The sequence below is a fragment of the Rhinichthys klamathensis genome, unplaced genomic scaffold (assembly GCF_029890125.1).
Source record: "Rhinichthys klamathensis goyatoka isolate OS25496 unplaced genomic scaffold, OSU_Roscu_1.1 h1tg000123l_1, whole genome shotgun sequence".
In the NCBI taxonomy this organism is placed as follows: domain Eukaryota; kingdom Metazoa; phylum Chordata; class Actinopteri; order Cypriniformes; family Leuciscidae; genus Rhinichthys; species Rhinichthys klamathensis.
In genome coordinates this window covers 4322442-4336970 of record NW_026606660.1, presented here as the reverse complement: position 1 = coordinate 4336970, position 14529 = coordinate 4322442, and the positions used below count along the sequence as shown (strand labels likewise).

The 14529-nt window shown below is 41.0% G+C and overlaps 1 protein-coding gene across 1 annotated transcript in view; it reads left to right on the top strand.

The window, feature by feature from the left end:
- The first annotated feature begins 79 nt into the window (after positions 1 to 79).
- znf292a (zinc finger protein 292a) overlaps positions 80 to 14529 on the top strand; it is a 37329-nt gene continuing 22879 nt past the window's right edge. Inside the window, exons 1-2 of the mRNA XM_056255918.1 lie at positions 80 to 302; positions 985 to 1139. Of these exons, the coding sequence (XP_056111893.1) occupies positions 168 to 302; positions 985 to 1139 (290 nt within the window). The 5' untranslated portion in view covers positions 80 to 167. The remainder of the gene's footprint in view (positions 303 to 984; positions 1140 to 14529) is intronic.

Genomic DNA, 14529 nt, shown 5'->3' with positions numbered 1-14529 from the left:
ATGCAGATTTTTATTTATTTATTTATTTATTTTTGCTTGAATATTAATTGGGCTGTGCTGACGTTGCTCGGTATCCCTCTAATAGTGAATGCACGGGTCATGAATATTTGGATCAGGCCTTGGCCGTAGTAGTTTGAGATATTTGGGCTGGTGTGAATGCAGCGAAGATGGCGGAGGAGGAGGGCAGCGCGACTGAGGCTGTGGCCCTCAGACAGAAATTTCAGGATCTTATCTCTGAATTAAAAAGGAGCTCCGAGTCGACGCTAGATGCCTCCAATAGTTTTTGTCGGGATTTTTGTCAAGTACGACTTTATTCATGCGTTTTAATCTACCAGTCTTTGTTCGTGGACGATGCTGCATGTTTGCATCGCTGCACCAACGATAACAAAACTAACAATACTAATACAGTCATTCATAAATATGATGGGAAAAACACAAAAAGCTGTATGCTGAAGAGATGAAGCATGATTGTGTTTTACAGTCATTAAATCTTACAGACTTACTGTTTGTTTGTATGTATGGTGACTGCTTCTGATGGCTAACACATTAGCTTATTGTAGCAGCAGCCTTTACTTTCACTCAGAACAGTTATTTAAGGTACATAAATAATCATATAATCCTAATTATAAATAAATATATATATATAAAATCAGCTGATGTAACATCGAGAAGATTTTGTAATAATCATGTATTTTTTTTTAAAGAAAACAGCTGTGTTCTCAATTATCAGTCTGTCAAATTCTTTGATTATCAGATTAAATGAATCATTCCTGTCAATATTGTATTTGATCGCAACGTGGCCTCCACATATGTAATGTAATAATATATAAATCACTACTTTTCATCAGATGTACCATATTTAATTATTTTTGACTACTACTGTTAGATGCTTTTGTTATTGGCTTTGGGCCATCACTGAGAATACAGTTTGGACTCTGAACTGAGACTGGACCGTTCATTTATGGCTCTTTTTCTTTCTTTCAGGTTTTGATGCAGCATGGATGTCAGTGGAGACCAGATGAAGATCCGCTTCCTCTGTTGGAGATGTACACTGTAGCTATAATGTGCTGCGCTGAGGCTAGCCCGTTCCTCAGCCCTGAATGTGAACACCTATCAGATGTGCTGGACAAGTTATCATGGTGAGTATAGACCAGAATGGGTTTGCATGCTCAAAAAGCATGTTAGTTTATTTTTTAGTACTCTCCTGAATAAGATATTTTACATAAAAGAGATTTAGATATAGTCCACAAGACAAAAAAATAGCTGAATTTATAAAAATGTCCCTGTTCAAAAGTTTATGAACCCTTGATTTTCCAGCATCTTTTGCATATTTGAACCCTTTCCAGAAGTGTCTGTATGACTTTGAGATCCATCTTTTCACACTGAGGACGAGTGACTCAAACACAACTATTAAAAAAGGTTCAAACATTCACTGATGCTCCAGAAGGAAACACTTCAGGGAAACATGTATGTAAGTATCTTCTGTTGCTTCTGAAGGGCACTACCATCCTGTTCATCAAATGTTTTCACCGTCGTGGATCATCCAGGTAACGACACACAGTATTAAGAATCAAGGGTATGTAAACTTTTGAACGGGGTCATTTTTATGAAATTCAGCTATTTTTCAGCATCTCGTCTGCTCACTGTGTCTGAGGCGGAGGTGGGGCTCAGGCAGTTCCTCCACACACACAGTTGTGGCCTAATTGTTAGAGAGTCGGACTTGTAATCTGAAGGTAGCGGGTTCGAGTCTCAGTACCGGCAGGAAATGTAGGTGGGGGGAGTGAATGAACAGAACTCTCTTCCACTCTCATTACCCACAACTGAGGTGCCCCAATCACTCCCCAGCACTGGCTGCCCTCTGCTCCGGGTGTGTGTTTGTTCACAGTGTGTGTGTTCAATACTCATTGTCACTGCTGTGTGTGTGCACTTGGATGGGTGAAATGCAGAGCACAAATTTCGAGTATGGGATCATGAGACACCATACTTGGCTAAAAGTCGTGTCACTTTTTTAAAATTAGGGACCATGTACAATTTCAAACATAAATGTTACCATTTGATGCATTGTACCAGAGTTAGCCATAGGCTAATTTACATCTGCAGTCCCCTGGCAGGGTACAATAATAAAAAAAAACATACTAATAACTAATATTTTGGCTACATCCATAGGGAGAGACGATCTAACCTGTCTAAAGTTTGCCAAATTATATTTTATAGTTTTTGTCATTTTCTTGAAGTTAAGATTCAAATCTAAAATGATACCAAGATATTTAAATTCAGTAACTATATCAATTGATTCATTTTTAATAAATATGTCTGCAGTTTGAATCTGCCCCTTGGTTTTACAAAAGAACATACCTTTTGTCTTGCTAATATTCAAGGTAAGACAAGATTGTTCAAGCCATTCAACAACACTTAAATCACACACATACACAGAGCGTGTCCGATTACATGCGTCTGTCATGCTTCAGGTCATATACAGTCATATAGCCTGTTTGTGAAAAAAATCAGTTTGTCATAATTTGTCAGAAGTAGGGGTGCCAGGATACGATACAAATCGTGATACTGAACTCATGATATTTTAAATAAAGACGTTTTTTATTATTATTATTACATTTTTATTATTATTTTATTATCAGGACCCACAAATATCCACCCATTGAATTATTATACATTAAATTCAGCATCATATAGTAGTTCAGTGTAGTAATGTCACTGAAACTCAAGCTTTCACTTCAGGCATCCATTGCACAGACTCTCCCAGTGCTCGCTATGTCCTGCCTCTCCCGATATTAATGCATTATACATATAATAAACCATCTAAAATGCTTTGAATAATCATACTACTAATACTAAATGTGAGGGTGATTTAAATTATGTTTGCGCTTTCACTTTGAGGAGTGCCGCTCCAGCTCTTATGTGCTTCATTTGAACAATGCAATCAATCACAGCACGTCAAAATGACTATTCCCAAACTGTACATTTTAATTCTGCATTTACACTCACACAATCTCATGTTGTTTTCGCGCGTCACACAAGCATTTTAATGTTTGTGTTTACTACAGTATGCCGTTGTAAATCTGTTAAAGTCATAAAGTCATCGTGTCTCTTCAGAAGACTTGGATTTGGATTAGACCACTCGATTGATTATTTTTGCAATGCTTTTATGAAATTTTTTGGATCTTTTAAGTTTTATCTTAAGTTAAATGGACTTTAAATGGAGAGACAGAAATCTCTCAGGTTTCATTAAAATATCTTCATTTGTGTTTGGAAGGTGAACGAGAATCTTATAGGTTTGAAATGTGAGTAAATGATGACGGAATTACATTTTTTGGGTGAAATATACAGTACCTTATAAATATTATATATATATTATATAAGGTGAGCCGTCTTACAAAAGCTAGAGCTTACAAAGCTGTTCTCCGTAAAATGTTCAGCACACAGATAAACGTTTGGGTTTTAATGTTCAGGAACAGTGTTTAAAATACATCTTAATCACTCTTAAGTTCGTCAGCCTTAGGAAGGTCAAACAAAGTTTTGGGAATGTTGTGGAAAAAACAACACTGTCCTTTCTAATGCAGCTCAGCCAGGCCTCACCTTTTTTGCATATTCCGTGGGCAGGTATTATTTAAATGAGTATCATTGTGACTTCATAAGATCTGGAAAAATCGCGTTGTAGTCCAAGCGTTCATTGTAGTTCGTTGTAGTACTGGTTCGGTACAGCATGGGGGAGTAAACTAAACACAAAATTGCTTCGTTTTTCTTCTTTTTTTTATTAAACTGTTTTTTAACTGTTGTTTAAATAAATACTATTATAATTAAAATGTTCTTAAGGCTAAAATAATATATCTTAGCTAATGCTGTAAACAATATTAGGACCCCTTAATTACATATTACTATAATCTTAAAGGTTAGAGAACAGAGCCCAAATTATTAAATTCAGTTGCTATTTATTTCTAGATATAATAATCAACACTCGAATGAAAAAACAAACAAACATGTACTGTAAATTGCACATAAGGCAGGGTTTGCATTAACTTATAAATCTAATTATAAAGTAAATTTTCTACTCCAATTCTTGAAATATAATCATTTACACAGTGGCTGTCATATCTTGTTTTCATGACAAATGTATTTAAACATACATTACATAATCAAGATATTACTAACAGGTTAAGTAAATATAATGAATAGGCTAATATAGTGCAAATAAGAAATGCTTCTCTAGAGTTCATTTCTCTAGCGAACTAACTTGCTGTCGACGCTAAATGCCTGAGGTAAATGTAATGCTACGTGAGATATTATTATCAAACTGTTTTATTGATATCTTTCCGCAGTTGAAACACTGGTTTAGAGATGTAAACATACCGATCAATCTTATCTTCCTTTTCCTCTGCACTTTTTACTGGTAGCAAACAGCATTACATTACCACGCACGGCCCCCCTTCTGGATTGGAGTGTGGATCGCCTTTGACTGTATGTATTCGTCGTGCGACGTCCGTAGTCCGTACCGTACGGTTTGGGATGAATACATGTACCGTTACTCCCCCATATGTATATATATATGTGTATATATAATGAATATAATTTCAGTTACATTTTAAATGAACAAATATAATTCTAAAAACTTGTTTTAAAGGCTGAAATGTGAGGTTTATCATTTTATAAAACTTTTTTCCTGCTTTTGGCACTAGTGTAACAATATTCAGAAGAAGGAAGGAAGGAGGCGGGAACCGGCGAACGTTCACAAACTTTATTATATAAATAAACTCAAAAAGAAAGTAAAAGCAGCAGCCACTCATGGACTTAAAGATAACGCAACGTAAAAGTCCAGGCCTGGTCCTCTCTCGTCCTTCACTGTCATCACTCCTCCTTTTATGCTTCCGAAGCTCCTCCGTGAGAGATACGAGACCGGAAAATAATGCAACAAACTTTGTTTCGGCTGTACAGCAGATCTAAAAGAAAATAGTGTCATAGTCCAGCTTAAGTAAGTTCAGCGATGGTTCACATCATCATCTTTATATTTATTTTCATGTTTTGGATGTTACCATAGACCATGTACCAAGTAAGTTTGGCATCGGGCCAAAAAAACAATTTCGCCACTAGATGGCGGGCCAGAACATAAATGCAACTAGAATTGCCTGTGACAGACTGTTACAGTGTCTTTTGTTACTGGTAGTGAGCTGTTACTCTGTGTTAAATCCTGTAGTACATTTAAATGTAATGAAGTGGTCAAAATCATGTCTGACCCACATGTCTCCCGATTATTGGCATCTTGCAACACATCCCGCCTTGCTAAAACACACATATGTGGGAGATGCGGAATGGATAAAAATAACAAAAAAATAAATAAAATAGGACTTAAATAAGCCCATTAATGGCATGTTTGAGTCATGCTCTTAACGAACTACGTTTTATTTCCTCTTTCCATATTGTGAATAATAAATGTGTTGTAGTCACATTGAGATGTGCCTTAATTAGCTCAAATTATGCATAGGGAATTTTAATAATTAATCATGAATATGATTAATATATTGCATATTACAGTTAAATTATCGAAATTGAAAATAGATCGATTGTATATATGAATGATCAATCATAACGAATTGTAATTCCTCATTCATATATCAATGGTCTCATTACAGATCGATTATATGAGATAACTTTAAGGGAATCAATTGGCTATCAAACAATCGGTTTGTCCAGCAAACGGCTGTAAGATTAACCCATCAATTAATTCAACAACGTTATCCCTTTTTATAAACTCCAAGAAATCTCAATGTTCCGGCCGTGAACATTAATTTTCTCGTGTTTATAAAATTTACGTTACTGATATAGTAACAACTTGTAAAGCTTTGTAGCTATAGGATCGCATTTTATTGACTTGTAAAATATGAGCATTCAAAACAATCAAGAATATAATGGTTTTAATAAAATGAAACTACGGATACAGAATTCTACATTTAAACACGGGATACATGTATGTACAGTAAACAGTAAAACAAATGAGACAGACGAATAACAAACAGGAGTGAGAGAGAGAGATTGCGAGAGCGCAAGATTGGGAGTGAGAGAGAGAGAGAGAGAGAGAGAGAGAGAGAGAGAGAGAGAGTGAGAAGATGAGAGATCTTCTGGTTTGGCAAAATTCATCATAGACACAGAACCTTTTTAGACACCACGAATCAACAGATCTTAAACCTCGAAAGAATGGTAAACGGTTACTTGCACAGGTAAAGCTCTTTGTGGTTGATGTGAATAAGGGTGCGTGTCTCTGTCCTCGCGTCATGCGTTCACGTGGTAGTTCAGAGCGGGCAAAGCGCGTTAGTTTGAATGAAGGCTTAAAGGTCTTTGGTTCTCCTGGTGTTGCTGAGGAAAACCGCGTCTTGCGTGCGTGTCCTTAGGAGCGGGTGCGTGCTTTCTCAGCTCTTCTGGGCGAGCGTGGTCGCTGCAGATTCGAAGAGTCTCCTTCAGGTTGAAGTTGCCGATTACGTTCATTTCACTGAAACTAAACGTAAGAAAAGTCCGAAGACGAAAATAAAGAAAGATTAAAGAAAACGGAGAAAGCTCCCCGAAGGAGCCATGGATCCTCTCACAGGAAAAGCTCTCATGTGGCGTAGAAACTGCATCGAACAGATTGTGGCGTTCGAGTTTTGAAGGAGCTAGAGGCACGCCTTTCTTGCGTGTCCTATCCAATCGTTTGGGAGGGGGCGTGTTGTCAAACTCCTGTGTTTGCGAAAACACACGCCCTCCGGGTCATGTGCATGGAAGATAACATTTAGTAAAAATACACTTCTAAACTGGTATTGATAAAAGTATGCCTCATGTTGCACTTTGGGTCAGTGATTCGATCTTATTCGATTCCTCTGATTTCAATCATACCAAGCGCGACATTCCTAGGGCTAGTAAAATGCAGATACAGTATTTTCGTGATTAAACGAATGTCAAACTGATTACATACCATAAAAGCTTATAGTTACATCAATTTGGTCACATGGGGATTGTAAAACACAACAAGAGAAACACTTCATACGTTTAAAGAGGTAGGCATTTAAAAGTTCATGAATGAGTGTTTCTGCGTGTGTGTGTGTAGCAGAGTTCAGTTAGAGTTTGCCGGGGTGGTGGACTCTCGCTCACTCCCCCTCCGGGGAGTTTCGTGTGTGTGCGTACTCCTCTGAGTTGATGAGTTTAATCATTTGAGTGGTGGTGATCACGTTATTACACTTATGCTCTGTGTGTGAGGTGATTAAAACAGAGGAGACCCTAAGGGGTCGCGTGGTCTTCGGCCGGACTCACGAGATGTCATCTCGAGTCACATGTCCCGAGCTGGCTCGATTAGTAAGCAAAGCACTTCGTTGTTCATTCATCAGAGAAGACGCTGCATGTGCGAATGAGTCAATGATTTAATCAATTCAAAACACTGTCCCCTTTGTTTCACGAATGGAAGAGACTTTAGTAAATTAGAATCTAGTTAATTTACTCCACATACCAGAGCTGGCTCGATTACCTATCTGATTATCACTACATTCCCCCTTTTGGCGGTTTGGCAGGACCCGTGTGGGCGGCCTCGTTAAACCGTCACATTGGTCAGATGGTAGGTAAGTCATGAAAGTAGGATGGCAGGTGGAACCTGATGGTAGGATAGCAGGTAAGTCATGAAGGTCGGATGGCAGGTGGTTGTTAGGACTGAGGGCTCAGCCCGATGAGGTTCGGCGTGGTCTCTGACTTGGCTCCCCCTTTTCCGGGGATGCTGTCTGAGACCTTCAGGCACGGCTTTCGTGAGCTTGGCTGAAGATGTTTGCATCTCGTTGAGCCTCCTTTGCAGAGTGGAGGCCAATTACCGTAGGGATGTACTCTGTGTTGTGAGTTGCAGTCTTAGCTGTGGGACCTCAGTCCGAATTTCAGTCACATGGTTCACTGCGTTGGCACTGGGCATACCAATGCTTAACAGAGTTCTGACAGCAGCGGCGGCTCCGAGCAAAGCTCCCAGGAACCGTTTGGAGCGGCGGTTGTGTCCACCTAACTCGGCTTGTGTGACAGTCATTTTATCAAGTTGGTTGAGCATGTGCTCGGCCTTGGCGTGAGCGAGGGAGTCCTCTGTCCATCGGGCACGGGTCCAGCTGTACAGCTGGGCTGCTGTGCTGGGGTGAGGTGCTCTGTAGACGTTGCGGGGGTTGCGTCGAACACACACTTTCTGGGTGTGGGTCCTGCAGTTGGTGATCAGGAGTTGTTGTCCTCTCCGGACGATGCCTGCTGTCGGACCTGGTGAGATGTCAGATTGCGGCTGTCCTCTGGTTGGCTGGAGGCACAGGCATCGCGAACCACAGCAGCATCCTGGTAAAAGTGAAAGGGAGAGAGAAAGAGAGAAAGGGAGGAAAAATTTCGCCGGTATGCCACTTGCTTCGGTGTCTTGCAAGTGTCTCTGGTGCTGCGGCGTGCAGCGGCATACATTGGCATTACCCCCCTTTTGCACTGTGGCATCACAAGCTGTGGCGCGGTGATGGCATCAGGTGCAGAACGCTGAATGTTGTTTAGTGCACGCAGCATGTGCTTGTTGACGCAGGTTGGCTGAAGCACCGGTCGTCGGTTTTTTTGCAGACGGCGTCCGTGGGTGGTTGGAGGGGATGAGAGGTGGTTTCTCATAGTGTCCATTGTTTTGTCATAGTCTTTGGTAAGCTGAAAGGTTAAGGTAAGGTGAAGCAGGGGCTCTGTGACTTTTGTCACACTTGTGGGGAGAGACTAATGCATGACCCTAAAAGTTCAGAACCACGGTTTAACGGGTTCACTAGGTATGTAGCATAAAGCTAGGCGTTTCACGTGTGGCTAGCTAGTGAAGTGTGTCTTGTATCCTTATCTTAGCTGTGGATGTTAGGAGGCCAAGACTTTATGTGGTTCCGAGAGTATGTCCTGTGAAGGGGATAGCCGAGATGAAATAATTGTCTTAAAACGAAATTATTTCTCTGGACTTAACTAGTGGGTCACTCCGGCTTGACGAAGTGAATGATAGGGGGAAAAAGGACAGCTGTCCTATTCGAATAATGCTTATTATCAATTCTCTGGACTATAGTTGTGCCCTAGTGAAGTGCTGAAATACTTGTGTTTCAGGGTCACAAAAATGAGTGCGCTTGTTGAAAATAAACACAATCACAAGTACAGGTGTCTCTGTTTCCTTTCTGGGCCCTATGGGGACTGGAACCACATTTGAATAAGAGAGGAAATTAAAATAAAAACTAAAGCAAAATGGAATAAAATGATCAAACACAGGAATGATCTGAAGTCGAGAATAATCAGTGGCATTAGTGACTAAACTTTGGATTTGCTTTGATCAACACTTTATAGTGGGTTGTAGCGGTTGCATGTTCAAAACCACATCGTGTGTGTCCCTCCAAAGGTTTAGTCAACATGCAGATGAAAATTCCTATGGTTATACAAATTCTTCTGTAGTTAGTTACGCAGTTTACATGTAGTTAAACTTAAGTTTAATTAACAGGGGATCTGCGAAGTTAGTCTTCAACGGTTAGCAAGGAGTATTCCTAAACCAGTGAAGGTGAACTTTAGCTAATAAGAATTGCAAACACGGAAAGTGGATAATTAGAAACCCTAACTGGTGTTGAGGAAAGTATTCTAGAATACTTTGCCCTGTGGAACACAGGCGGTGATTAAGGGTTCAAGTAAATGATGCTAGCTGCTAACTGTGGAAGTTATTTAGCTTAGCCTATGCTGTACGGGAGCTAGGTTAGGTTAGCTTAGCCTAAGTTAGCTTGATGCTAAGCTAGGTTAGCTTAGCCTAAGTTAGCTTGATGCTAGGCTAGGTTAGCTTAGCCTAAGTTAGCTGGATGCTAGGCTAGATTTAGCTTAGCCACCCAGGCTGGTTTGTTTACAAAAGTGACATTACGAGTTAACACTTCCTGTGGCAAGTTGTTGTCATGGGAACCAGAGCATGTCAGAACAATTCAACAGTACTTGAAGAATGTCTGTACATTTTACATGAATCACACACGTTTTAACGGGTTAACAGGAGGCGCCTATACTTTGTTTTTCAAGAACTTGATGTTCCATTTAGTAAACTGCAGATGTGTTTTGGCATTTGCTAATTGTACTAATGGAACTTTGCTCTTTACTTTACATGACTTATTCTATTTGTTTACAAAGTAAGGAAATAGAATTGCTGCAAGTCAAAGCTTGTCTTATTCTATTTGTTTACAGAGTAAGGAAATAGATTTGCTGTAAGTCAACGCTTGTCTAAGCGTATGTAGTTACGTCCCTTCTCGTGCATAAATGCTGATTTTTCAGCACGTGACTTGGTTTGATTGCTTAGTAGCTTTCTGCTTGTAGATGCAGCCAAAATTTAGGTGAATTACATCAATCTAGCAACAAATTTATTTTTCTTTTTTTTTCTGAGGGCCTTTACATCGTAGAAAGGGGAGCATCACCCGGGTCTACATAGATAACACTGTTCTGAGTTTTCTTTGTCAGAAACAGGTTTTAGTCATACCGCGATTTGGATTTCTTTTTAACCAAAGCGGAATGGATATCGGTACAGATTACAAGCTGCTGAGATGATACCTTTTTCACACAGACTTACGCTTTAATGCTGAAGTTACTGATACCAGTTGAGAATCTAAGGCTCTTTTACTTGAAGTAGAGATGTCAATTCCAGCTATTGTTTTATCGGCATTTAGACAAGCCAGCGATCGAAACACGTATTGCACGTTTTGTTTTAGTTGGATCGCGATGATCAAGTGCACGCCCGTGGGTTAACGGTAGTTTAGAACTCAGGTGATTTTACTACACTCTGGCGTCAAGGTAACGTATACCCTATTTGGAGCTGGTGTTCTATGTAACTCTTCACTGTCACGGAACCTAATGTTTAGCGGTGCCGATTTACTCAACATCTAGAAACCGTTTGTTTCAAAAGAGTCGTGCATAGTCTGTCGGCCGTTGAGGCTTACATGTCCGTCTAAGATTCCTTTAAATCAGTAAAATTCTAATTTTACAGACGCAGAGTCTTGCAACTCTTTGAGCACACTTTCATCTACTTTTAAAAGTTTTATGTCCGATGTTGATCAAGGACCTTTTAGCTGAGTCTTGCACGGTGTTCGTGCAGTGTGTCTTCTGGTTTTGCAGTTCAGGAATTTGGGGTTTTAGGAATTCTTACTGAGGGGACCTTCACGCATCGTTGAGTGGGCATTGCGTGGGGGCAGAAGAACTATGGTGGCTGACGGGTTTTGGAGGGAAAGTTTCTTGAAACTTGTGTCCTCAGTCACAGGTTCGTTGTAAGTTCCACAGCAAACTCGTTCGGAGCCGGTGGTGGTAGCACAGGTTCTTCTAGGTCTGTGCTGCTGGGTGTCTGTGACGTGTGTTCACCAGTTGGAGACTGCAGGTGAAAAATCAATGTCCTGTAGATTGTCAGAGATGTGTGGAAGGCGGGCTTTTTCACCCCCCTTTTCAGCTCTTGTGCGTTGGCTGAAATGTGCGGACCGGTCAGGGGAAACTTGTGGTGTGTGTTTCCCCTTTTCAGGTCATGCTGCAGTCTATAAGAGTGTGGCAACTCTGTGTGATCGGTGCCAAGTTCGTGTTCGAGATCTTGTCTCTGTTGAACGGGCTTGTGGATGGTCGCACGGGCCTCTTTTGAGTTTTTCGCAGGCCGTGCGCTTTCGAGTCTCTTTCAGTTCGGTCTCTGCTCTTTGCAAGAGGCTTCACTTTGTCGGAGTTTCTCGTCGAGTTCCTCTCTGGTTCTTTTCTCTGACTATTCACTTCGGTCTGTGTCGATGAAGGTTAGCCAGGGCAGTTTGAAGTCTTTCCACTTCCTTTTGTAGCTCGGGGTCGTTGTCATCCTCGGCGTTGCAACCTTGTGCTCCAGGGCGATGCGGCTCCTTTGTGGAGGCGTGCTTGCGCGGTGAGCTGGAAAGCGAGGTTTTGACGTGTTTGGCCCAGTCTTTGTCGTGGGAGCTTTGGCTGGGTTGGTGCGACATTAGCGTGTCCACGTCTGCGTCCAGCTGCTCTTGGCTCGGGCTCTGTCACTGGCGACCTTGGGCAGGAATGGAGGTGTCATGAATCTCAGCCATGTCTCCATGTTGTCCCAGCGGGTTGTGGGACTGTAGGACCGGAACATACTGGCTTCACTGTGGGCGAGAGGAACACAACACACACAGAGAGACCAATGCAAGTTCGTCTATGTCTAACGAGCTATAATACCGGCTAGGCCGTGTATGAAAATTCTGGTTAACTGAGGCAGACAGTTAAACCGTTCGGTGGGACAATTTGGGTAGGTCATCATGTGTCTGAATGAAGATTTTTGACAGGGCGCTAGCTTAGGGGTCACCTGTTTATGCTAACGACTTGGTTGTCAAACTATTCTTCAGCTTTCCTTGGTGTCTCAGAGAGGTTCTGTCTCTAGGTGAACTGAAAGGAACAGAGCACAACAGAACAGAGCAATGGCAAGATAGCAAAGTTTGAAGTAACATGCAACCATCAAAAATGGAAAGGTCTGTAATGAAATGGCATTAATAGTACACGAGAAGTGTTAAAAGGGGAAAAGGAGGCCTAAGCCTGCAGTTTGTGGCTTTGAGAGGGAGCCAAACACTCCCATGACCAGGGAATCTCTAGATTCTGTGGCCAATATTAAGTGGATGGGTTTAATACCTTTTTCTAGTTTGCCTGGGGTGAAATGAGGTCATTCCGCTCGAAGTCAGCATCGTGGTTGGTCCTTCTGTCGCCCCAAACACTAGACAGCAGTGTCCCGGGCCTTTCGGTGCATCTGTACCTAGGTGCGCCCTCTCAAGCAACTTGACCTGGAACACAACCGACGGTGCCGAATTGGTAATGTCGTGTTGCGGGCCGCACGAAGGGAAAGATACAGGAAAGTCCGAGACCCGTGCTCAGTCAGTGCTGGTGACGCAGATCAGATGAACCAGCCCGCCGGACCTCGAGCAGAGCTGACTGTCAAATCGCCACAGCCCGAGAGAGATTTCTACCTACAACCACAAAACAGGATGAAGAACAATTGAACCTCAACGTTCAAGGCGTGCCAATTGAACCTCAACGATCTAAATCAAATTGAGTGTCTTTTTTTTTTTTTTTTTTTAGAAAAATCAAAGGCAACAGCTTTACTAAAATTATGGTAAAAACAAAGGGAATTATGACAATGTTAATTATCAGAATAACCTAGTCTCCCTTCGGAGGAGAGTTTTAGAGCCGCAGGAAGAGCACAGGAGGAAGCAGGCTGTAGTGGCGCGTTTGGGCCACAAAGGGGTTTGGGCCACTTCCTCTTAGTGGTCAAGCTGGCTGACAGAGAACTTGATTTAAATTGCATTCAAACTGGTTTAAATACGATTCAAATCAAGCGTATTCATAGATGTTAAGTAACTTCTAGAACAGCAAGGAGACAGTTGTAATAAAATCAAATCAAAATTATTAAAAATAATTTGAAAAGGGAAATATAGAAAAAGCCATAAAACAATTCCCAACGGGCAATGAGACTTAATTCAAATTAACCTTGAAATCTGTTTGCTTCAAACCAAATTTGAATAAGTGTAGGAAATTAAGGGTTGGCCTTATATTTGATGATCACGACCACAGTGAGGTGTCAGTGGTAGTAACCAACATAAGATCAACTGGGAGAAAGCCATTTCAAAACAGAGCGGTCATCAGAAACTGCTAAGACATAATTTTGAATTTTTACGTTCAAATGTGGTTTGAACCAAAATCCAAAACAAGTGCACACAGTCAAGGCAGGGAAAATCATGTTAGTAAACGAGGCTGTAAATTGCCATGCATTGAAAGTTAGAAACACGAGTTCAAAATCTCACTGGTAAACTTTGAAGTTGTGGGAAGAGAAAATTGAAGAAAAGACACTTTACCGCTAGTGTCCACACGATGGCGCTATTTCGCTCATGGAGGGCGTGGAGGCAATCTGATACTGGAAAACACTCAAGGGCGCACCCTAGCGTTTGGCAGTAGTATTGCAACCAGCCCGCTTTCGAGTGTCTCGGGGGACATGCACTGTCTCATTTAAATCTCGACGGATTTCTTTCCGGTGCTATACTTATTTTAAACACATTGGCAGGTTTTCTTCGCTGCGTTGTGCAAGGAAACAGGAATTATTCATCTGTTTTTCAACTCCAAATAACATTTATCAAATGGCATTGATTAAAAATGTTTTCAGTTTTGGATTTTTATCGGTGCTATATTTATTTAACACGTTAGCAGGTTTTCTTCGCTGCGTCGTGCAAAAGGAAACAGGAATTATTCATCTGTTTTCGACTCCAAGCATATATCAAATAGCACTTGTGATAATATGCTTTTCGGTTTTTTACAATTGAGTAGCTAAGTCAATGTTTTTTCAAACCAGGAGTTCATCGTTACTCTAACGATTATAATATCAGGCCTTTTACTACTGAATCAAAGGAATCTCGCTCTGATCAGATTTACGTCTCACACTAAAAAGAGATTTCTTCGTCTTAATAGGCGGTTTTAAACATATTGAAATGTATCACCTGCAGAGAGTTTTCTTCATCTCTTAACAGGACATCT